The sequence below is a fragment of the Phyllosticta citriasiana genome (genome assembly GCF_038021145.1).
Source record: "Phyllosticta citriasiana strain CBS 120426 chromosome Unknown IWZ02scaffold_3, whole genome shotgun sequence".
Lineage (NCBI taxonomy): Eukaryota > Fungi > Ascomycota > Dothideomycetes > Botryosphaeriales > Phyllostictaceae > Phyllosticta > Phyllosticta citriasiana.
The window spans coordinates 205,789-226,586 of NW_027117280.1; the positions used below are offsets into that span (position 1 = coordinate 205,789).

General features: G+C 53.5%; 6 protein-coding genes across 6 annotated transcripts; 4 read left to right on the plus strand and 2 right to left on the minus strand.

Moving 5' to 3' along the window:
* Window positions 1-667: 667 nt before the first annotated feature.
* On the minus strand, window positions 668-1,554 carry IWZ02DRAFT_372565 (enoyl-CoA hydratase/isomerase; the record flags this gene model as incomplete). The annotated part of the gene is made up of 2 exons (XM_066764643.1): window positions 668-1,292; window positions 1,355-1,554. The coding sequence occupies 2 exons, from the start codon at window positions 1,552-1,554 to the stop codon at window positions 668-670; spliced, it is 825 nt and encodes a 274-aa protein (XP_066624955.1).
* A 455-nt stretch (window positions 1,555-2,009) lies between these two features.
* Window positions 2,010-2,448, plus strand: IWZ02DRAFT_487959 (uncharacterized protein; the record flags this gene model as incomplete). The annotated part of the gene is made up of 2 exons (XM_066769413.1): window positions 2,010-2,039; window positions 2,092-2,448. 2 exons carry the CDS (start codon window positions 2,010-2,012, stop codon window positions 2,446-2,448), a joined length of 387 nt encoding a protein of 128 aa, XP_066624956.1.
* A 157-nt stretch (window positions 2,449-2,605) lies between these two features.
* On the minus strand, window positions 2,606-3,551 carry IWZ02DRAFT_430520 (transcriptional regulator TACO1-like protein; the record flags this gene model as incomplete). Its single annotated transcript, XM_066766079.1, has 2 exons — window positions 2,606-3,288; window positions 3,341-3,551. 2 exons carry the CDS (start codon window positions 3,549-3,551, stop codon window positions 2,606-2,608), a joined length of 894 nt encoding a protein of 297 aa, XP_066624957.1.
* Window positions 3,552-4,567: 1,016 nt separating this feature from the next.
* On the plus strand, window positions 4,568-5,673 carry IWZ02DRAFT_513864 (uncharacterized protein; the record flags this gene model as incomplete). Its single annotated transcript, XM_066770593.1, has 3 exons — window positions 4,568-4,714; window positions 4,776-5,087; window positions 5,167-5,673. The coding sequence occupies 3 exons, from the start codon at window positions 4,568-4,570 to the stop codon at window positions 5,326-5,328; spliced, it is 621 nt and encodes a 206-aa protein (XP_066624958.1). The 3' UTR covers window positions 5,329-5,673.
* A 490-nt stretch (window positions 5,674-6,163) lies between these two features.
* Window positions 6,164-12,932, plus strand: IWZ02DRAFT_169705 (HEAT repeat protein-like protein). The gene is made up of 4 exons (XM_066762182.1): window positions 6,164-9,269; window positions 9,321-11,156; window positions 11,211-11,802; window positions 11,851-12,932. The coding sequence occupies exons 1-4, from the start codon at window positions 6,414-6,416 to the stop codon at window positions 12,840-12,842; spliced, it is 6,276 nt and encodes a 2,091-aa protein (XP_066624959.1). The 5' UTR covers window positions 6,164-6,413; the 3' UTR covers window positions 12,843-12,932.
* A 1,082-nt stretch (window positions 12,933-14,014) lies between these two features.
* Window positions 14,015-15,106, plus strand: IWZ02DRAFT_513868 (uncharacterized protein; the record flags this gene model as incomplete). Its single annotated transcript, XM_066770594.1, has 1 exon — window positions 14,015-15,106. The coding sequence occupies one exon, from the start codon at window positions 14,015-14,017 to the stop codon at window positions 15,104-15,106; it is 1,092 nt and encodes a 363-aa protein (XP_066624960.1).
* Window positions 15,107-20,798: the final 5,692 nt, after the last annotated feature.

Genomic DNA, 20,798 nt, shown 5'->3' on the forward strand with positions numbered 1-20,798 from the left:
GCCGTCGCCGCGTCGGCTGCTAGTAGCGCGAGCAGTCTAGCAACGCTGGCGCGCCAGTTAGAGCAGTTGTGGACGATTGCGTTTGGCGGCGATGAGTGGAAGAGTGCGCGGCCGGTGGGGGGGCTGCTCAAGATGAGGCGGAAGATTGGACAGGGACATGGACAGAGGGGTAGTGTGGGGCAAAGGCAGGAGATGAGGGGGAGTGTTGGGGGAGATGGGCAAGGGCACGGGCAGAGTCAGAACGCGTCTAATGCGCTGGCGGCGGCGGCGGCGGCGGCGGTCGCTGTGGCGGCGGATTTGGGGTTAGAAGGGGGGCAGTAGGCAGGATTTGATGTGAGAAGAGCCCAGGCTGATGGTGATTGAGAAAGGGCTGAGGGAAGAGCGGGACGCTGTGTTAACAGGGTACAGTACTCACGATTCGAGGGCGCAAAGGGGAACTTGTTGCGTATGGAACAAGTTATGTTCATTTGGTTCGTCAGTCTGCCATTCAAATCCGGCAGCCGTTTGTGTAATGGTCTGTCTATCTGTGGAAGATGTGTTTGACCCCATGGTTCGACGCCATGCTGCCTGCCCACCAGCACTGTCGTAGCGGTTTATTGGGTCATTGTACCCAATAGCGCCTCAATGCCAATCGCGCACCCCCACCTAACCAAGAACCTCGACATGTCTAGAGCTTGTGCCTCTTGGCGCCACTCGCAATCTTTGAAAACTCGCTCTGGGGAATGCCCGCCTTGAACCTCTCCAACCCGCCAAACACCTCCTCGACATTTTGCAGGTCCAAAATATTCTTCTCATGCTTCTGCAGCAGCGCCTTGATGCCCGTCAGGCTATCCTGAACCAGATGCGGACCAAGACGCTCGTCAACCTCGGCGAGCACCATGTCGGTAAACTTTTGCGTATCGCCGCCAGCATCAATGATCTTGTTGACGAAGCCCGTCTGCAGCATTTCCTCGGCCGTGATGCGCTTGCTCATGATGAGGGCCTCCTTGGCCTTGGTGACGCCCATGCGCTGGACGACAGCGCGGCTGGCGCCGCCCTCGGTGACGAGGCCGAGCGACGAAAAGGGCGTCAGGAAGAAGGCGTGCGGCGCGGCGTAGATGAAGTCGGAAAAGGCAACGATGGCGGCCGTCAGTCCGACGACGGGCCCGTTGAGCGCCGTCACCAGGATCTTGGGGTGCGTGTAGAAGGCGCGCGTCACAAAGAGGTTGTTGGCGGCAAAGCTGCGCAGGTAGTAGTGCTCGGGGGAAGCTTCGGCCTCGGGCGGCTCGCGCGAGATTGACACGTCGGCGCCTCTGCAGTGGACGGGAGCGTTAGCTGGTGGGTTTTTTGACAGCGGGTGCGGAGGGACACTAACGCGGAGAAGAAGCGTCCTGTGCCGGCAAGAAGTGTCACAAAGACGTCATCGCGTTTAGCAATTTCGTTCAGCAGCTGGGCCAGACGGAAATAGAGGGCTTGGTTCATGGCATTGAGCTTCTTGGGCTGGTTGAGGGTGATGATGGCGACTCTGCCGCGCACGTCAAGGGTGACGGCCTCTTCGGGGTTGACGGTAGCCATGGTGGTATAGCTCTAGATATGGAAGCTTGGGACGAGGACAAAACTCAAAACTGGAGGGTATCTGAAAAGTGAGGTAAGATTATAATTCAGGAGAAGGACACGGATTAAAGAGGAGTGTTGGCAGCGAAGATCAGAGCGGAGTCGGCGACAACATTGTACGTTGTGTCGACCGTGCCGTGGTCCGCGGTGATCTCGAATCCCTGGGCGCCGACGTCGTGGAGAACCGAGGTTGAGGCCAGAATAGAGTTATCTTATCGATGACCGGATCAGTCATTGTTCCTCTCCGGCGGTCAGCCGCTCCCCCAGTTCTGCCAAGCCATCGCATCTGCCGAATCATGCCGCTTCTGTTCCATTATCATTCGACTCCATCGCATTCGCTGCCTCAATCACAGCTACTCGCCGCCTACACTCACCAATCGGTCTCGAACCTCCTCTTACTCGCAATCTACATCAAAATGGGCGGCCCTAACCTCGAAGTCTTCAAAGTAAATCTTACGGCCGCACTCATCCATGGCAATCCATACTAACACCGTCTAGTTCGGCCTCTACATTCTCTTTCCGATTGGCTACATGTGGTATTTCGGCACCAACCTCGAAGAGCGCTTCAGCGTCCCCGACTTCTGGCCCAAGGAGAGCCAAACCCACAAGATTCCGTTCGAAAAGGATGAGATACAGTCGGAGCTGGCGCGCATGAAGGCCCGGCGTCTGGCGCTGCGCGAGAACAGGCTGGTCGGCGAGGGACAGAGCGACGAGGCCAAAAAGGCGCATGAGAATTACGAAAAGGCTGTGGCCGATTTGGAGCGATTGCGCCAGTCCCAGGCCGCCGAGGCTCAGCAAGCTCAGTCGCAGTCCAGCAGTGGGTGGTTCAGCGGAGTGTGGCCCAAGAAAGAATGATGGGCGGGGCAGGGCCAGGACCATGGAAATAGAGATAACACAGGACTTTGCATGATTGGCGCTTCTGGGGCATGGAGTGGGAGTTTTTACTTGATATCCGACGGCTACTGGCTTACATCTCTACACATGTACATGTCTCTACTCTAGTCTCTGTCTATTACAAATCCTTTACCTTTTCAGTCAGCTCCTCCCATGCCGCGTCGCTCACACCACCCTGCTTGCAATTCCAGTAGACGGCTTGCACGCCCAGAATGGGTGCCACGTCTTTGAGCTGGTCCAAAAACTTGCCCAACTCTTCCGCCTCTTCTTCTTTTGAAAGCGCCACTTGAGTGTCCTCGTTGGGCACCCAGAGAATATCCATCTGGTCAATCTCCAGACCCACGGCTTGAGCGACCTTTTCTGCCACAGCCTTGGTCTCGGAAGGCTCAGCAAACACGACTGTCGTCCCGTCCTCACCATCTTCCACGTCCAATGCTCCAGCTTCCAACGCAGCCTCCAGAACTTGTTCCGAGTCTATGCCCTCCTTCGCCTTGTACTCTATCCGACCCTTTCTTGCAAACATGAAGCTGACGGACGAGTGGCTGCCTCCGGCCCTTTTGACAACGAGGCGCAGGTCTGCAATGGTGCGGTTTCGGGACTCTGCCTCGCAGTCAATCATGACGGCGACGGATCCGGGCAGCATTGCTTCAAGAGTAACGGGTTCGAGGGCGGCTCCGGTCGCAGACACGCCCTGACCACGCTGGATGGCTTGTTCGATGACGTTTTTAGGGATGGATGCCTTTTTCGCGACTTGAATGGCTAGGGCGAGGCGCGGGTTCAAGTTGGGGTCAGGGCCGCCCACTGGAGCGTTGTTAGCGGTGACCAGACGGCACTTGGCTATCCAATTGCTCACGCTTAACTGCCAGCGATATGGCGTGCGAGGTGGACGAGCGCTGCTTGGTCATTTGCGCGTCCTTTTTAGCCTTGTCGTGCTTGATGGTCGACCACTTGTTGTGTCCTGATTGCAGCCGCGCCGACGTCGCCAGACTCCTCTGGCACGCTCGACAGACATGGCTGCCGTAGCCAAAGCTTCTCGATAGCAGTCTCGGGGTGGGAATCGACATGGCGGAGAGCTGGAGTTTTTTGGTGGGGTGAGCTGGACTGGAGGGCGGAGATCTTCTTGGGCAGTGATTGACGCGGACACGACAAAACTTAGATTGATTAAGAGCGTCGTCGAAGACACGCACCTTTGAACTCATACTCCATATTTCCACACATATAACTTCCCCTGATGATAGAAGAAGCGCTGAATTAAGCAGACATTTTAGCTAAGTGATTAAACATGTTACCGGTTTATTCTAAGCAGCTCTCCCTTCTATTAAACATAAATAAGCGGCGCACGCAGTTAGACAGACACAGCAGGCGGACAGGCAGGCGAAGGCAAACCGACTTCACGGCTTCTTCTTACCCAGGAAGCAATCTTCTCCACCCCCCGGCCGTTCCCTCGCAATCGCATCATTATCCACAGCTCCCCCGCCCCAATTCTTCCTCTTCGCCGGCCTGGCCATTGGCCCACCGCGCCCCGCCCCCTCTCATTCCCCTCATCCGGATGAACCTCTATCAGCTCTATCCCTATCTCATTCTAGCTTCTATTACTATCTTAGGTAACCAGCTCTCTACTTAGTTAACCGCTAAGATAGTAACCCTATAAATAATTATTACCAGGGTACCTAACTACAGGGACTTTAGCCGCCCCTCTTCATCCACTAGGGGTTCCTAGATGGTGACATGTGGGGCTATGGTTACGGAACGGATGTTGACGGGCTTACACTATCTTCGCACCTAAGGCTCTACTTACTTAACCTTTTTCCTTTCAAAGTATCATTATGAAAAATAGATATAAAAAGTAACAAAATGCGCGCCTTAGCTACTAATTTTATTTTAGTGATCCATTACTTACCTGTAACACCTAGTTATCTACTATAATTATCCGCGGAAGTATGGCACGTCTAAACTTCTCCTAAACTTCTCTGCTATAATTATCCACGGAAGTATAGTACCTCTAAACTTCTCTGCTAAAAGCTTAAGCCTTAGTAATATTTTTAGTTTTTTAGGGTGGCAGGCTTTATTCATAAATAAAATGGTAATCACCCTTCTTCTAAGAAATAGATGTGCAAACTCCACTCCTCATTGTAACCATTTGAACATCATGTTGATGTTTAAACTATTGATTTTTTCACTGCTTACGCTTTTCAGCATTAGTGCTAAGGCGGCGGCGGTTAAATGGGTATGTACTAATCTACATTAAAAACACACGCTGCTTCTGCGCATAGGAGTAATATAAATAGTCTCCCGGGACCGGTCTCTGGATTTACGCGCAGTTAAACCCTCAACAAAAGGAAATTTTCAAGTGTCCGCCCGACAAGCCGGCTGCCGATTCTGAGACCAGCCTATGTAGAGTTTATGTGCGACACCGCATGGTACGCTGCCGCCGCAACCCAGGACCGCATGGTAGACGGGTCATACTTAATGCCTTGAGGGGTCCCACGCCCGTTAAAGTCATGGAACTAGAATCCACAACCGACAGCGGCTATTGGACAACGGTAGATAATGAATACATCTACACCACCTTCGAGGAAGATCCTCCTCAGGAGTTTCAAGTTCGTTCCCCCACCATTACCTTTCTTCATTTGCCCCTTTAAATGAAAATGTAATACTGATTTTCTCATCGCGTTCTAGTTTCGTCCCACGGGTAGCAGTGATGGAGCCTACTTCGGCTACCAAAGTTCCGCCGAAATTCCACTTGAGGTGGACCCTAGCGGCGCTCTCATTATTGCGGAGACGGGGATAACCACCTTTTGTCTTTATGAAACAGTCTACGGAAATGCTGTCATTCCCTAGAAACACCGAGCTTAGTTCCCAGCTAGTTAGATCAACGCGCTAGCAGGTTATCACGTCTCTAGGACTGAGAAATCCTAAACTTGAGATCAACTTCCCCGGCTCCAAGGGTGCTTAAGATATTATAACCAATTGCCTCATTACATATGCAGTTGATGCGGCTCTACGAAGTGATATACCTGATCTGGTTCCCGGCGTTGAAATCTCGGCGCAGATCAAAGTTTTTTTCCGCAATATTTTCCTTAGCCCATATATTATCAATGCACCGGGAAGAGCTTATGCCAGTGGACAATTCATTAGTCTGGTTAAGTTTGTTGAAGGAAGTGGGCATTTGACTGGCTGGCCTTGTGTGTTGTGATAATTATGGTTCTGAAAGAGATTTTTTCCAGTAACTAATACTAATCGACCCAAGCGGAAGAAAGGTACTGGGTAGGCGGGTGGAAGCGCTACTATCTACTGCTGTGGTGCTCATTATTGCGCTTCCTAATGTAGGACCACATGTTGGATACGTACTTGAAGTATGTATCAAGCTCCTCCTTGGTGAGAGAGATATTCGGATTGCCGTCTTGATCAGGGCAAGGTAGGCGAGGCGAGTACGCCAGGCAGGGAGGTCTGGTGGGCTTTGCAAAAGCGGATGTCCTTGGCCAGCAGCATGAGGATTATGGTCAACGCGAGGAGTAGGCATTGTATGGATAAGGTGGTGGTGGTGGTGGTGAGGACTGTAGTGGGTGGGATAGGCGAGACGAGATGGCGAGACGAGACGGTCAGACGAGAGTGCAATTTTGCAAAGCTCAGGCCTGAGTGGGCATGCGAGCTTACGGAATCACTTTCAGTTTGTATGGGATTCTCATTCAAATTTGAAATCAATACGTATGGCGTAGTTTTGTCGTATCCATTGACGCGCGAAGCCCGCCGTAGCGTCCTCGCGTCTTGCGGCCTCGAGCTCGGAGGTGCCAGACCGCAACTCCACGAACATCTCCTCCACATCTCTCGCTACAACCGCCTTCTCTCGCTTCACGTCTTCCACTTGCCTGATGAGATACCCGACGTAGCGCAACCCTCGAAATCCTCACTCTCGCTCCTCCACAATGGCCTCCACCGACTCCGCGGGGCCTGCCCCTCTGCCATCGAGCAGCTCCGCCACGAGTGTCAATCCTTCCGCCTCCTCAACAAACACCGATCTCGATGTGACCAAGCTGCACGCCCTGCCCTCTGAGCAGCAGGATCTTTACCTGCTTACCTTCACGACCGACCTCGCGCGACTCGCCGCCCGCCTCGACCATGACGGTGCCTCTGCCCACCAGATTTACATCAAGAAGGAGGCTTTCAAAGTCATTACGCTGTCCTCGCCCGCCCCTACCCGCATTATACGCGCCAACGTCGGTCGTGCGCTTGGTGACGTCTTCGCCAAGGGCGACCGCAAGCTGCTCTTTGAAACAATCAACGAGCTAATCAGCATCCTCAACACGAGCGGCAAGACGGACAAGGAGCTCAAGACGCGCCATACGGCCGTCCACTGTCTAGGAGCCGTCTTTGAAGCTGCAGGCGACAGCGCAATTGGGCCCTCGGGTCTGACTGCGCAGACAGTTCTCAAACAAATCAAGGCGGCGCAGAGTCACACAGGGTACCGCAGCAGCGTCTTCAGGGCGCTGGGCAAGGTTGCCAAGGGAGTCGCCGGACTGCTGGACGAAGTCGTCGCAAGAGATATCTGGAAACAGGCGCGCACGGCGGCTAGCTCGGACCGCAGCGCAAGCGTGCAAGCTAGCGCTGCATGGTGCTTGGAGCAGCTGGTGTGCGCTACGACGCACTTTGACAATTCGAGCGACTTTGAGAAGCTTTCGGGCGTGGTGTGGAAGGCAATCGACAGCAGTAGCCCCACGGTCCGGCATGCGGCTGCCAACACCTTGTCGTCGGCCTTGGTCAAGAGCTATTCTGAGCACCCGCTCGCGGATGCCGTGCCTCGAGTCAAAAAACCGAAAAAGACGAAGCGGCAGAGCATGGCTATTGCTGACGCTGAAGAGGATATGGCCGAGAGACCAGGGAGCCCGGCACCCAGCAAAGCTGTCACGCAATTGGCCTTTTCGCTCACGGATCTGCTGAAGCAGCTGAGTACGCAGTACTGCAAGAGCGCCACGAGCAACCGGACGAGGACCGGCATAGCAGTGTGCTACATCAAGATTGTCAAGGGCCTGCCTAAGGGCGTGGTCGAGACCAAGTATGGCGAGATTGCTAGACACCTGTTTGTTGAGCTTCTCGGCGCGCAGACCATTGCCAACAACCGTTATCGCCAGCTCATCACCCGCAAATTTGTTCGCCTAGTCTTGGAGGAAGTCGTTGGCCGCCAAATTCTCGGCGAGACGGGCCAGCTGAATGCTGCTAGGTTCCTCGTAAACGAAATACTAAAAGACTACCCCCAGACGCTGAAGGAGCGCCCTGAACCGAGTAAGCAGGTTCTTACTGGCACCTTGACCGCCCTTACTTCTCTCATGAATAGTCTGGGATCCGCCGTCAATTCGGTTGCCGACATGTGTAGAGATGCATTGATCGGTGTGCTGCAGCATCCGAGTTACACTGTCCAGGTCCATACATCGTCGTGTCTACGTGCCTTTGTAGTCGCATGTCCACAACAGCTGACCCCTGCTGTTACGATTTGTATGAACAGCGTCAATAGGGAGTTGGGTCAACTCACGGGGCCGCGACCGTCTCCACGGAAATGCGTCGGCCTGGCCAACGGCTTGTCCGCGGTGCTGAGTACGACATCATCACAACCCCTTTACGGCTCTGTCGATGTCAACTCGAGAGTTTTGCAACAAGCTACTACGCTCCTCAAGAGCAGCAGCGGCTCCGACCTTAGAATCTCAAGCACTCAGATACAAGTCGCATGGATCCTGATTGGAGGCCTTATGACTCTGGGGCCCAACTTTGTCAAGATTCATCTTTCCCAGCTACTCTTGCTTTGGAAGAATGCTCTTCCCAAGCCATTGAACAAGGACAGCATCATCTCGCGCAACCTCCTCGACCTTTCATTCTTGACACACGTGCGGGAGTGCGCCCTCGGTTCTGTCTTGACCTTTTTGGAGTTCAACAGTCGCCTGCTGACGGCCGACGTGACAAAGCGTCTTGCTGCCATGCTTCAAAACACGACGTTGTATCTCAACTCGCTGCCAGCCAGGAAGACGACCGAGGAAATGTCGCAGCGCCTTTTCCCTGCTCTGCAACTGCACGACCTCGACCTCATGGTCCGCCGCCGCGTGCTGCAATGCTACACCAAGCTGGTGAATCTCAGTCCCGCTGGCAGCTCGGAGATGCTTCTGCAAACAAATCTTCTTCCGCTGGCTGTCGCTAGCTTTGCCGACCCTGACAACTACGGCCTGCCAACCAACAGCGTCAGTGCTAGCATCGCCAGTTCTGCCAGCACGTTTGAAAGCGTCTGGGAAGTTGGCGACAATTCTGGATTTGGCGTAACGGGGCTGATAAGAGGATTTGACATCAAGCCCCTTGCAGGAGAAATCGGCGACAAGGGAAACCGACATTGGACATCCCAGCCAGGCCCCGAGTATGCCGCCGACTCTGTCCTTCTCTCGCCCGTCTGCAATGCCAGCGAGCACGACTCGATATCGCTGTACATTCGGCGCGACGGCAATCTTGATCTGGACGAATTGCCTGATCCGCCCGCTACCGAAGTCGTCAATGCTGCCTTGAGCCTATTTGCCATTTTGCTGCCCCTGCAAACCCCCAAGGTCCAGGAGAGCCTTCTGGAGCAAATCACGTCCTTTTTGTCGGCCGGAAGTCTGATCCGAGATCCCGCCAGGAAGGCCGCCATGACGGTCAATATTGCGACGGCACTATTGGGCGCGCTCAAAGTTGCAAACAAGGAAACGTCGAGCCCACCGGGCGATTTGAAGAGTGCCGCTGTCGAAAAGGCTTTGCAAGAACTCCTTCACGTAAGTAATTGATCATTGAAATTGCCATCGCAAGCTGACATGATTACCAAGTCGTTTATCGTTGACTCTGATCAATATGTTCGCCACATTGCAGGCGAGGCACTGGGTCGCCTCAGCAGCAGCTCTGGCAACACTTTCACCACTGCTGAAATCAATTACCTGATAGACACCATCGTGGCCAACAGAGATCCCAACGTAAGAGCTGGCTGTGCCGTCTCCTTGGGAGCCATTCATTCCCAACTTGGCGGTATGGCTGCTGGTTTCCACCTCAAGAGCATTCTAGGCATTCTCATGTCTCTGGCGAGCGATCCACATCCATCGGTTCACTTTTGGGCCCTGGATAGTTTGTCTAGAGTTGCAGACTCGGCTGGCCTTAGCTTTTCTGGCTACGTCACGAGCACCCTTGGTATGATAGCACAACTTTACGTCTCAGAGACGCACAATGATCAGGTTGCATCTCTGGCATCTTCAAACATTGAGACGGACCTTCCTACGCCGGCGGTTCTGGCTCGCTGTGTTGACAGCATCATCAATGTTCTCGGTCCCGATTTGCAAGACTTGTCGAAGGCACGGGACCTCATCATGGCACTCATCACTCAATTCCAATCCGAGGATGAACTCTTGGTGTTTGTGGAGGGATTGCGTTGCGAAGAGCACTTGTCCTTGTACGCACCTGGACACATGGAGTTCTCTGCCTATGTCCACAGGCTACAGCGGGACTTGGATTCTTCGTCTTCGCTTCTTAGGGATATGGCGATTGATGGCTTGCACAATTTGATGCGGCGGAACGCTGAGGAGATCATTCGTACCGCCAATGCTGGTCTGGAGGATACTCTATGGCTCATACTCAACCAGAACCCTGACCTGGACGTCATCAATTCAATGATGCGAAACTGGCTTCATCAGACTGCTCTCTCCCACACCGAGGACTGGGTACAGCGCTGCAACGCCGTTTTGACCAAGACAATCCGTCGGTCGGACGAGAGCAAGGGTCCCAAGACCCCGTCCAAGCCCAAAGCCGTGGCCACGGGTGGAATGCCGGATCTTCAGGATGAAGAGGTTGCTGGATTTGCGGCAGCGGCTGGCGCCAAAGAAGAAGACTCGGCTGCAGTTGGCAGCTCCACGCAGGAGCTGTTGAATTGGCAAGTTCGCAGCTTCGCCATGGACCTCTTGTCCGAACTTCTCAACATTGTTGGCCATGAAGCGGCGATCCACGGAGATGAAATTGCGCCGCAGCAAGCGCTCCAGACCCGAATTGCGGACATTGTGCGTATTGGCTTTACTGCTTCCACTGCCGGCGTTGCGCAGCTGCGTTTGCGTGGTCTGCGCATCGTCGATCAGGTGCTCAAAACGTTTGGCAAGACGCCTGACCCAGACTTTCCCGAGGCGCCGCTGCTGGAGCAATACCAGGCGCAGATTGGATCGGCCTTGACGCCTGCGTTTGCGGCGGATTCTAGTCCAGAGCTTGCTGCCGAGGCCGTCTCCGTCTGTGCGACTTTTATATCCACGGGCATTGTTACCGACGTGGAGCGCATGGGCCGCATCCTCAAGTTGCTCGTGCAAGCTCTCGAAAACTTTTCCTCCGAATCAGAGACGGCGAGCATCGGTGACCTGAAGAGCCTAAGCAGCAATGCGCAGGTCATGGTTAAGATGGCCGTGTTTTCGGCATGGGCAGAGCTGCAGATTGCGAGCAAGGAGCAACGCTACCTGGTCGACGTTGTCAAACCGTATGTGGCGAAGTTGACTCCGCTGTGGCTGAGTAGCTTGAGAGAGTTTGCCAGGCTGCGCTTTGAGCCTGATGTTCAGGCCAGTGGTGCGGTGACTGGCAGCTTGAGCGGTAGTTTGGATACCATTTACGCGGCGCTGAACCGTGAGACGCTTTTGAAGGTACGTTGAATTGCATTTACTTGTTTGGGACATGGATGGCTGACTTTGTTCCAGTTTTATCAAGACTCTTGGCTCAACCTTGTCGATGCCATTGCCAGCCTGATTGACGAGGACTCTGAATTCGTCTTTGATGCATTGGACGGCAAGACGGAGGTTGGGGACGAAGAGGGAGAATCAAGCGCTTCCCCTGCAAAGAAGCCGGCTGCCGACATCAACTACCGCGACGAGCCTGTAGCCTTCTTCTTCGTCCTGTTTGGTCTCGCCTTTGAGGCGTTGGTGACTAGCGGGCGGCCGTCATCCAGCGACACCAAGACCCAGAGCGCGCAGACGCTCGAAATTTTGAGGGCGCTCAAAAACATTCTCAAGCCCAGTGTGTCTGGCCACGCCATCTACCAAGAGGTTGTGTTTTCGGAGACGATGGATATGCTGGACCGCCTTGTCCTCACCGAGGGTTTGGAGGTGCAGGAAGTCATTGTCGAGATTGCGCGGAACTTGTGCCTTGGTCATCCGAGTGCGCAGAGAGGCCCTGATCCAAGTGGCGAGGAGACGCTGTCGGATGATATTGAGCAGCTTTTCGAGTTGACCCGCATCATTGTACTCGTGCTGGCGGGCTTGGTGCCGGGTATTGGTGATAACAACACGCAAGGTACGTCTGACGCGGCAAAAGTAGATGCAAGACTAACGCAGCTGGCAGCCCGGCACGCCCTCACCGACGAGTCTACTACCCTCATCAACCACGCTCTGGCTGCCCTGGTCGATGCTGCCGGTGTCTTCCCCTCCATCATCCGCACCGACTTGCATGCTTGCCTTTTGCAAATCTTCGTCACCATCCTGTCCACGCCCTCGACGCAAGCGCTGGTCGTGCCACAAGTCCTGCCCATCTTCCGCCGCTTCGTCGCCAGTCTCTCCGCCTCTTACAACCCGGCCCACCCGATGCAAGAAGAGATGCAGGCTCAGCTCCGCAGCACTCTCGACCGCTTCCTGCTCATCATCAAGAATGCACAAAAACGCGAATTCGAAGCCGCGCCGCAGTGTGAGAAGAACACGGTGCTCGCAAGCACAATTCTGCTGTCGTCGGCAGCCCACGTCTTCGACCCGTCGGACCCGCTGCTGGCGCGATTCGTCGACGAGCTCGTCGACTGCCTCGGCAACCGCGTGACGAGCAAAGTGGCGGCAAACTGCTGCCGCTCGCTCCTCCTGCTTCCCAAAAAGGGCGCCCCAGACGGCGGCGACGCAACAGCACCCACGACGCCATCCGCCCTCGCCAAGCTCCTCCTCCCGCACCTCGTCCCCTTCCTCACGCACCCAACACCGCTCGAATCGCTTGACGAGTCGCGCTCGCTGCTCGCGCACGCGCTGACGATCCTCCCGTCCACCCTCCCGCCGCCCAGCGTCCCGGCGGCCGTCAGCCTCGTGTTACCCGCGCTCCTGGCCCGCGCCAAGAGCGAGGGCAGACCTGTCTGGCGCGAGACGGCGGATCGCCTCGTCGAGCTCGCGGGCGTCGATGGCGTGGCGTTCAGAGGCGTCGTCGCTGGTTTGATGCCCGAGACGCGCGGCTTCATGGAGGAGGTCGTCAGGAGTGGGCGCGGTGATGGCGGCAGTGGCGCGGTTAGGGATGGCGCCGGGGCGGAAGATGAGGGCAGGGCTGGCCCGAGTATTGAGCTTAAGATGGAATTCATTGCGTAAGTAACTTTGGGGTGTGGTTGGTTTGGTGGGTCGTTGAGGTTTTGTTGCGCTTTGTATCACTTTTTGTACATACTACTACCACTTTCTTGCTATGCACGATTCTTGCTCTCTGTTTCTTTCCTTTCCTACTCCTCCGCTTCACCATCTCTTTCCCTCCCTTTCTCTGTCTATTCCTCTGTTCATTGAATCCGCACTACGTCCCCTTCCGTTGCGTGTACGCCGACTTCCCCAACCCAATGACGAAAGAAAGCAAGCAATGCACTGCCGGAACCAAGGGCGGGCGGGAGAAAGGGTCTGTCAATGGTGATCGTCCGACACGCGGCCGGCCGGCCAAACGTGCGCGCCAGCCCTGCCCTGCCCTGCCCTGTCAGTTGTTGGCTGGCTGGCTGTACCGTGGTTCGACCTGTCAACCAAAGGTGCAGATGGAACCATGTTTTTATCTTCGTCTGTGGGACGGGGTTGCCATAACGGGTCGATGATGAGTGACACGCTGCTCCTGCCTCCCGTCGGTTCAGGTGTGGAGTTTGGTCGCTGGTACTTGGGAGAGGGTGACGGGTAGATGAGATGGGTCTCCTTCGCCGTGGGTCAGTGTGGTTGGTGTGGGCGAGGGTGATAGTTTGACCGTTGGTGGTTGCTGATTGTTGGTCTAGAGATCGCGAGTTCTTCGGTTGAGTGGATGGGATTCTGATGGCAGTGGGAGTTGACGAGTTGATGGTTCTCGACATCGTGGCGTGATGGTGCTGAAGTGGTCCTAAAAATGTGCTCTGACAGTGTCAAACAACCCGATGTTGAGCGTACCACAACTCCTTGAGTGGTCAACTGTGGTTGAGGAAAACGGGGTTGCAGTGTAGGGACTTTCTTCAGTGTTTCTGAGCCAGAACATGGTAGGAGCAAACCTCTTTCGAGTCTTGGCTACCTTGTTTAGTCTGACATGGCATTTCGACAGGAAATTGGTATATAAGTGTTTGTTCCCCGGGGTTCATGGCTCGTCCCAGGCTTCTCCGTCAAATACTTCTGCTCTACATATTCTTGTACTTCACTCGAAGCCTTCGTACGCACGCACGCACGCAAACGTACACACTCAACATCCACCACCACCACACCACACCACACACACTCATCCTCCACCACCACATCACACACTCTCTCCCCTCCTCCCTTCTCCTCCCAACATGTCGGCCAACACCATGGAGCGTCCCGCCGAGAACACCAGGGCGTCGGAGGCCAACACAACCGTTCCCCTCAACCCGGCCATTTTCGAGTCCGAGAGCAAAGAGCAGCAAATCGGGCTCTCCGAAATCCTCCTCGACGCGGCCGTCATTATCCAGATCTACGAGTGGATGCCGCAACTACAGAGGAAGACGCCCACCACACTGCTCGCATCATGGAGCCTCGAAAACGAGCAGCACCTGCAGTCGACGCAGAGGGTCTGGGCGAGCATCAAGGCCCGGTACCCGTGCTGCCTCCAGCGGCGGGTTGTCAACGACGCCGCCCGCGCCGCCGACAACATCCCCGTGCCCAAGCACAACTACCGGCACAGGGAGTGCGCCCGCCTGGCCAAATATTGGCGGCAACAGGTTCGTCTCCGCGCGGTCCGCCAGTCGAATCTGGGGATCGCGCTTTCCATGGTCAGGAACGAGGATCTGGACCTCGGTAGCCAGGGGCACCTCAGGGAATCGGTGCAGCGGCTGGTTGATGGAGAGCCCGTACAGGCGCTCGAAGACTGCGGCGAGAAGCTCAGGGAGCTCGCGAGACCGAGGACGTCGGCATCGGCACCATCATCGTCGTCGTCGTCGTTGCCACCAAGGGAGAAAAAGTCCGTCTCCTTCTCCCCCGACGTTCTCCTTTTTGGCCAGGTGGACGACGCCCGCTCCAGGAAGAGTTTCCAGCGTCACCACGCCGACTATGTCCCCGGCCGCTGGTCGCTGCGCGAGGTACGCGGATGCGCCGCGTCACAGGTTCAGGAGCAGCCCGAGGCCGCCACCCCTATCACCTCCTCTCCTGGCGAGCCCATGGACGTCGAACCCATGGAGATCGACCCGCCCTCCACGCCTGCCACCACCTGCTCCTCTTCCTCCTCCTTGGACGACGACTCCTCCAACGACACCGACACCTACCTCGACACCAGCGGCCGCTTCCAATCCTTCGAGGCCTTCTACCATCACCGCGACAACGACGACTACAACACTGCGTCGACGACGTCGTTGGATCATCACGACAACCAGCGCACTACCACCACCACCACCACCACCACCACCACGTGAAGGTGCCGCGGCTCTGCCATCGCCGCTCAGTTTTTGGAAAAAGACGACGTTGCACGATCTTTCTTTCTGTGTGTGCGTCGCGACGAAAAGAAAAGTCGCTGTGTCGCCCCTATAGCACTGCATGGGGCTGATGCTTTATTTACCTTTTTTCATTGCCGCGCTCGCCACATGTGGGGCGGTGAGGAGAATTGGATTTGGTTCTGTTGTTGCTATGTAGAGAAGCCTGTCTCCGTTGAGAAGTTTTTGAACGAAGAGGGTTGGCACGTTGGATTTGCAGCTTTTATGACAGGGCATAGGGGCTTACGGCTCGGAGAGTTGGTTGCCGAAAAGTAAATGAATGCATACACCACATTACATGAAAAGTGCCTTTGATGCTCTGTCCTCTTGCACGCTACTGCCAGCCAGCAACCTGCCCACCCACCCGTCTCAACGGCCTCGCTTTCTTGCCAGCACGTCTTCGCTTTTCTTTGCCCCGCGGCGTCTTTTCCGCGTCTAACATCTCATCTCGGCGCGTGAGTTGCGTTAGCCAGCGTTTGAGGATCAGGGCAAGGGAGAGTGGAGGGAGAAGGAAGGGTGGGACGTACGCGTTGAGAAGAGATCTGTGTGGGGTGAAGGGGAGAGGAGAGAAATATCTACTGTTGTGTTTTATGAGTCAGCGATTGCGCGAATAAAGGGGAGCCAGGGATGAAGCGGCGAGAAGTTGAAGAGTGAAGAAAGTCAGACGCGCTTGTTTAGTCATAATTGATAGTCAGACCAGATCATATAAGCCATGCGTGCTATGCGTATCATCATGCATGCACTACCAAAAAGAAAGAGTAGAAGTGGGGAGTTGCGACGTACCGGGGTCCAATAAATGTCGGGAATACATGCAACGTGCCATCCAAAACCTATGTTCCAAGTTGACGATGAAACAAGACGGCGACGACCATTTCCTGGTCCGCGGTTTTGTTGCCGATGGTCGCGGTTGCGGTTCATTGCGCTGACGCTTTGATCTTAACATAGTTGTTATTGCGTATCAGTACTCGTCAATCCAGAAAAACTAAGCAGCAGAGTGGTTAAGGCGGGGGAAGAGGGTTCAGTGATTGTGGTGTATACATCAACGACTGCAAACCAGCCGCTCAGACTTCCCTCACAGGATCATCATGTATGCGTGCGCTCTGGGCAAAGCGGGAGGAGATGGTGACGTACCAGGAAAGCCGCGGTGGAAATACTTGGTTTGCTAGGCAGTGGTCGTCAGAAATTGTAGTCTGTAGGTCACTCATGGATCCAAGGCACGCAATGAGAGAGGGGTGTTTCAGATTGAAGAATACGTCACTTTTTGGTTTGGTAGGACCAGCTCAGATGGATCTTGTTCTTGTAGTGCATCACGGAGGTAAAAATCAGGCTGAGAATGAATGGGGTGCAGGCGACGTACTTGGAAGATTGTTTGCTTTTGGCGTTTGATTGTGGCTTTTGTGGACAGAAGGCAGGTCTAGATGTTTTGCATGTCAATGAATTTCGACTGAGGTAATTTGTGTCAGATGAAAGAGCGATTTCTGGGGTTCAGATGGATGGTTGTGCATCAAGGACTGATCAGGAAAGTCGTTCAGGTACACACACTGCGAAGTGTATCATCATGCAGGCGTTGTTGTAGACGAAAGAATAGAGTAAGATTACTTACCTCGGTTCCTGGGCTGTCCATTTCTCAAGTTCGGTCTTTGAGAGGGAGTTTATATGGACAGGGAGACGGGACGACGCAGCCGCCTGGCCGTTGCGGTCGGTTGCAAGTCTTGAGATGCGGTGAAATATGTCTGATTGGCACTATCTCGTGTAAGCTACTGCCATCTCTACCAGTTGTGGATTCCGAGTGCGAATAAGAAACTCAGAAACTTTTTCACTTCAACGGCAGGTCAAGCCCGTCGTTCAGATGATCAACGAAGTACTTGGGATGTTCATCATGTAGGCGTCAAAGGGGAAATGGGGATGGGTCACGGGATCCACTCACCTGCTCGATACGTTGCTGTAGTTTCGAATCGCAGGAAATCCAGGTCCTGTCGATGATTTACATCAGTCAGCATAAAACAGAAGGCTCGGAGGTGGACAGTGCAACAGAAAAGAAGGGATTCAGATAGGGGTGATTGGGGGCGGAAAAAGACAGAAGGACAGTGGATAGATGGGATTCTTACTTCAACAGTGCTCGATCACTGCAGTCGGGTGGGACGGGAGAGTTGGTGCCACTATCTTGGTCCTGTGTCAGCATTTGTCAGACTGAAAGCCATGTGGCTTGAGAGCGGGAGGGAATTAGAGGGGCTCAGAAATGTGTTCGTGTGCGTCAACGGCTAGTCAAGCTAGTCGTTCAGATGAATCCCAACACAGAGTGCATCATGAGAAGGACAAGAAATTCAAAAGAGGAATATTGTGAGGGGTTTGCTTACTTCGAATACCTGTGTTGTTGCCCTCACTTCTTTTTTGAGACGGTCGATGTGCCCTGCAATTTGTGTCAGCTCTTGATATCTCAAGTACTCGGGAGTAGGAAAGAGGAGAGGAAGAAATCAGAAATGATTTATGCATCAACGGCTGGTCGCGCCAGTCGTTCAGCCCACTCGTGTTATCATCATGAAAAACATGTCATTGGAAGGACGAGGGAAACAGACTCACCCGTTTCTGCAACGGCTGACAATGAAACTTCGCTAGCACTTCGTAAGTAGCTTCCATGGATTGAGAGCAAGGGGGAAAATGCGTCAAAGTGTTCCAAAGTGCTTTTAGAAAGCGATCATACAGCCGATTCGTGTGGTCACAGGAGGTCGGGGACGAATCGAAACAAGACTTCCTAATTTTTGGAATCCACATTGTCCCGTCATGCTGCCTGGTGACACAGAATGTCAGCAGTGGTTTAATACCAATGTGGAGGATTAGACGGATCGGGATAAATTCAATCAGTGGCGTGAAAATCTTAGAGACATCATGAATAGACATCGTCGAACTCAGTCAGTGCTTTGCGGTCATGCACGGATCTTAATCATTTGGGTGGGAAAGAGAGGATCGTGGAGTGCACCATAAGACTTGCCTGCATGATGTTTCCAGTGACAACGGCTTGAACTGACTGTGCAAAATGTCAGCGACCGCTCAGGCAGACTTGTCAGACGTAGAGAAAGTCAATTGGAAAATCAGACGCAGCAAGTCAATACTCCATGGACCGAAATCGGTCTCGATTGTGGTGATCATCACCCGAAGAAAAAGACGGGATTGGGGACAACGGGAGACTTACTTGGGCGGACAACCATGCAGACTGTTTACTGTGTATACGCAGTTTCAGCAAGAATCCATATAAAGTTGAGAGTAAGCCGTGAAAGCGAATGAAGGAATCAGATAGTCATATGCAATAGTTGTTCGTCCACATATTCGACTAATCGACTTTCGGGAAACTTTGTTCATCATGTCCAGGAAAATTTTTGGAGGAGTATCGGAGAGACTCACTTTCATTGTAAGCAAGGCGTCGAACACGGTGCTGTCAAATGTTGGTCAGAATTAGCGTGAGGTACTTATGGACATGCGTTCAATCCAGTGGAAACGGAAGGTGTCTCAGAAAAACAAGTAACGGGTCACGTGGCCAGGCGTTCCGGCCTCCAGGAATTCTTTCTCGTCATGTCAAGTCAGGCAAAAGGAGAAGCAAGACTTACTTGAGTTTTGATTTTCCACGCCTTTTGGGATGACATTCTGCCATTGCGAAAGGGCAGCTTGGATTGTTCGCGCCCCGAAAACAAGCGACGCATAAAGACGATGTCCAAAATTCAGAAGCACGTTTTCATCGTGATGCCGAGAGAATCGACAATCAGGGAAATTGTTGAACAATTGGTGTCATCATGGAAAGGTAGGAATGAAAGGACAAGACGGGTAGACTTACCGTTGTTGGGTTTCATCCGCGTCAACAACAACGCTACTGAAACAGACTGTTAGCTCGATATGAAAGAAGAATTCAGAACGAAGGATTGGAAAAGATGATCATATGGAGTAAGTGTAGTTGAGGACAAACGGCCCGCGGGCAAAGAGAGAACTCACATTCGCTGTGACCTGTACGCGCTAATCGGGGGCACAGTCTGGAATTGCACGGTGTCAGCTTGGACTGTTCGCATGTGAAAGAAAAGGGAGCCTGGAGACATGCAAAGAACTCAGAAGAAGATAAAAAATGATCAACATGGCGACGGAGTCGACAATCGCAAAGATGTTGGTAGTAGAATCATCGAAGGGCGGGATTGAAAGAAAACGAAGAGTATACTTACCGGCTCTGGTCTCGCTTTTTGTCGACTACAGCGTTGCCTTGACAAAATCTTGGTAACGAGACCATTTTCCGAAATGGATCGACAACGGGTGGGGAGGATCAGATAGAGTGAGTGTAGTGCAGGCCATGTGCCCACGATGCAGGCAAAAGAGCCCGCAAAGTAAGGTTCCGCATGGCTTTGCCATCACAGTACGGGAGAATAGAGAGCCAGCGAAAGAGGCACTTACGAGCTGCACAGTAAAAAGCCACCCCTAGATCGAATGGGCGTCAGCAGTCCAGGATTCAGGTGTTAAAGCGAATGGAACTGCGGGGAGGCACAGCGATCAGATATCCGAAACAAGTCGTTATTGATTCCGAGAGTTTCTTTCATCATACAGGAGGCAAGGTGATGCTAGTGGAATGCAAGACTTACACGCAATGCTGGTCGGAATTGTACGGTCAGCTTTTGCCTAGGATCTCGGAGTGTTAGCCATAGTCTAGGGTCTGGATGCGAAGAGCGATGACGATGGAAAGGGGAGTCAGAAAATGGCTTGACTTCAAAGCCCGACCTCAGAGAAACCACGAGCGCAGATTGCATCCATTCATCATACAAATGAAAAGCGTGAGGGGGTGACTGGACACTCACATTTGCTGAATGCTCTCGAGTTGTCAAAATTACCTGTCTAAAGTCTGCGGTGTTAGCTGCCGTCCAGAATCTGAATGCGGAGATTAAGGACGGTGAAGAAGGGAGTCGGAATGGACTGTGACTTCATTGATCAGGGAGAAGAGTCTGATTTCAGAGAAACCACAGCAACGGGTCTCAAAGAGCTCACCATTCGAAAGAGAAGCGTACAAAAGGAAACGGTCACTTACACGTGGTGACCGCGGTTGATCTGCGACACAAGCCTGCATGAGTCTGCATTGTCAGCTGCGGTCAAGTGCCTGGTAGTAAACAGGATTGACGACATCAAAGGGAATCAGAAAGGTAATTAGTATCGTTGACCAGAAAGAAAAGTCCAATCTCAAAAAGACTTCGAGAAAACTCATCATTCAAAAGGGTATCGCAGAGGAGTGGACACTAACTTTCGCTGATTGCGTTAATTGCGGCAAAATGAGGGAGACACTGCATTGAGCATTCAATGTTAGCCACTTCCAGCACTCTGGATGCAAGGGAGCAGGAGGAGAACAGAGGAAATCAGAAGGGTGTGAATATTTTCCTCAGCCGGGCGGAAGAGCCCGGCCTCAAACCACGACCACGGCTCATCATTCAAGGAAAAAGAGTGCGAACAGGGGATCGGAAACTCACATGCCTCTTCGGAAGCAGATTTTGACTGCAGTCCGGTAAAATTTTGCCACAAGTCGTGGTCAGCTCGAGTTAACATGCAGATAAGAATCGGGACTGGGCGGACGGAAATCAGTCGCAGTTGTTGAGTTCATGCGGCCGATGTTTCCGGC

What these genes read in the sequence shown, in the direction of transcription:
- IWZ02DRAFT_169705 (XM_066762182.1), top strand. Translation starts at nt 6,414, where the DNA reads ATGGCCTCCACCGACTCCGCGGGGCCTGCCCCTCTGCCATCGAGCAGC. An exon ending in CTTTGCAAGAACTCCTTCAC is followed by an intron (nt 9,270 to 9,320) that starts GTAAGTAATTGA and finishes ATGATTACCAAG; the next exon opens with TCGTTTATCGTTGACTCTGA. An exon ending in TGGTGATAACAACACGCAAG is followed by an intron (nt 11,803 to 11,850) that starts GTACGTCTGACG and finishes CGCAGCTGGCAG; the next exon opens with CCCGGCACGCCCTCACCGAC.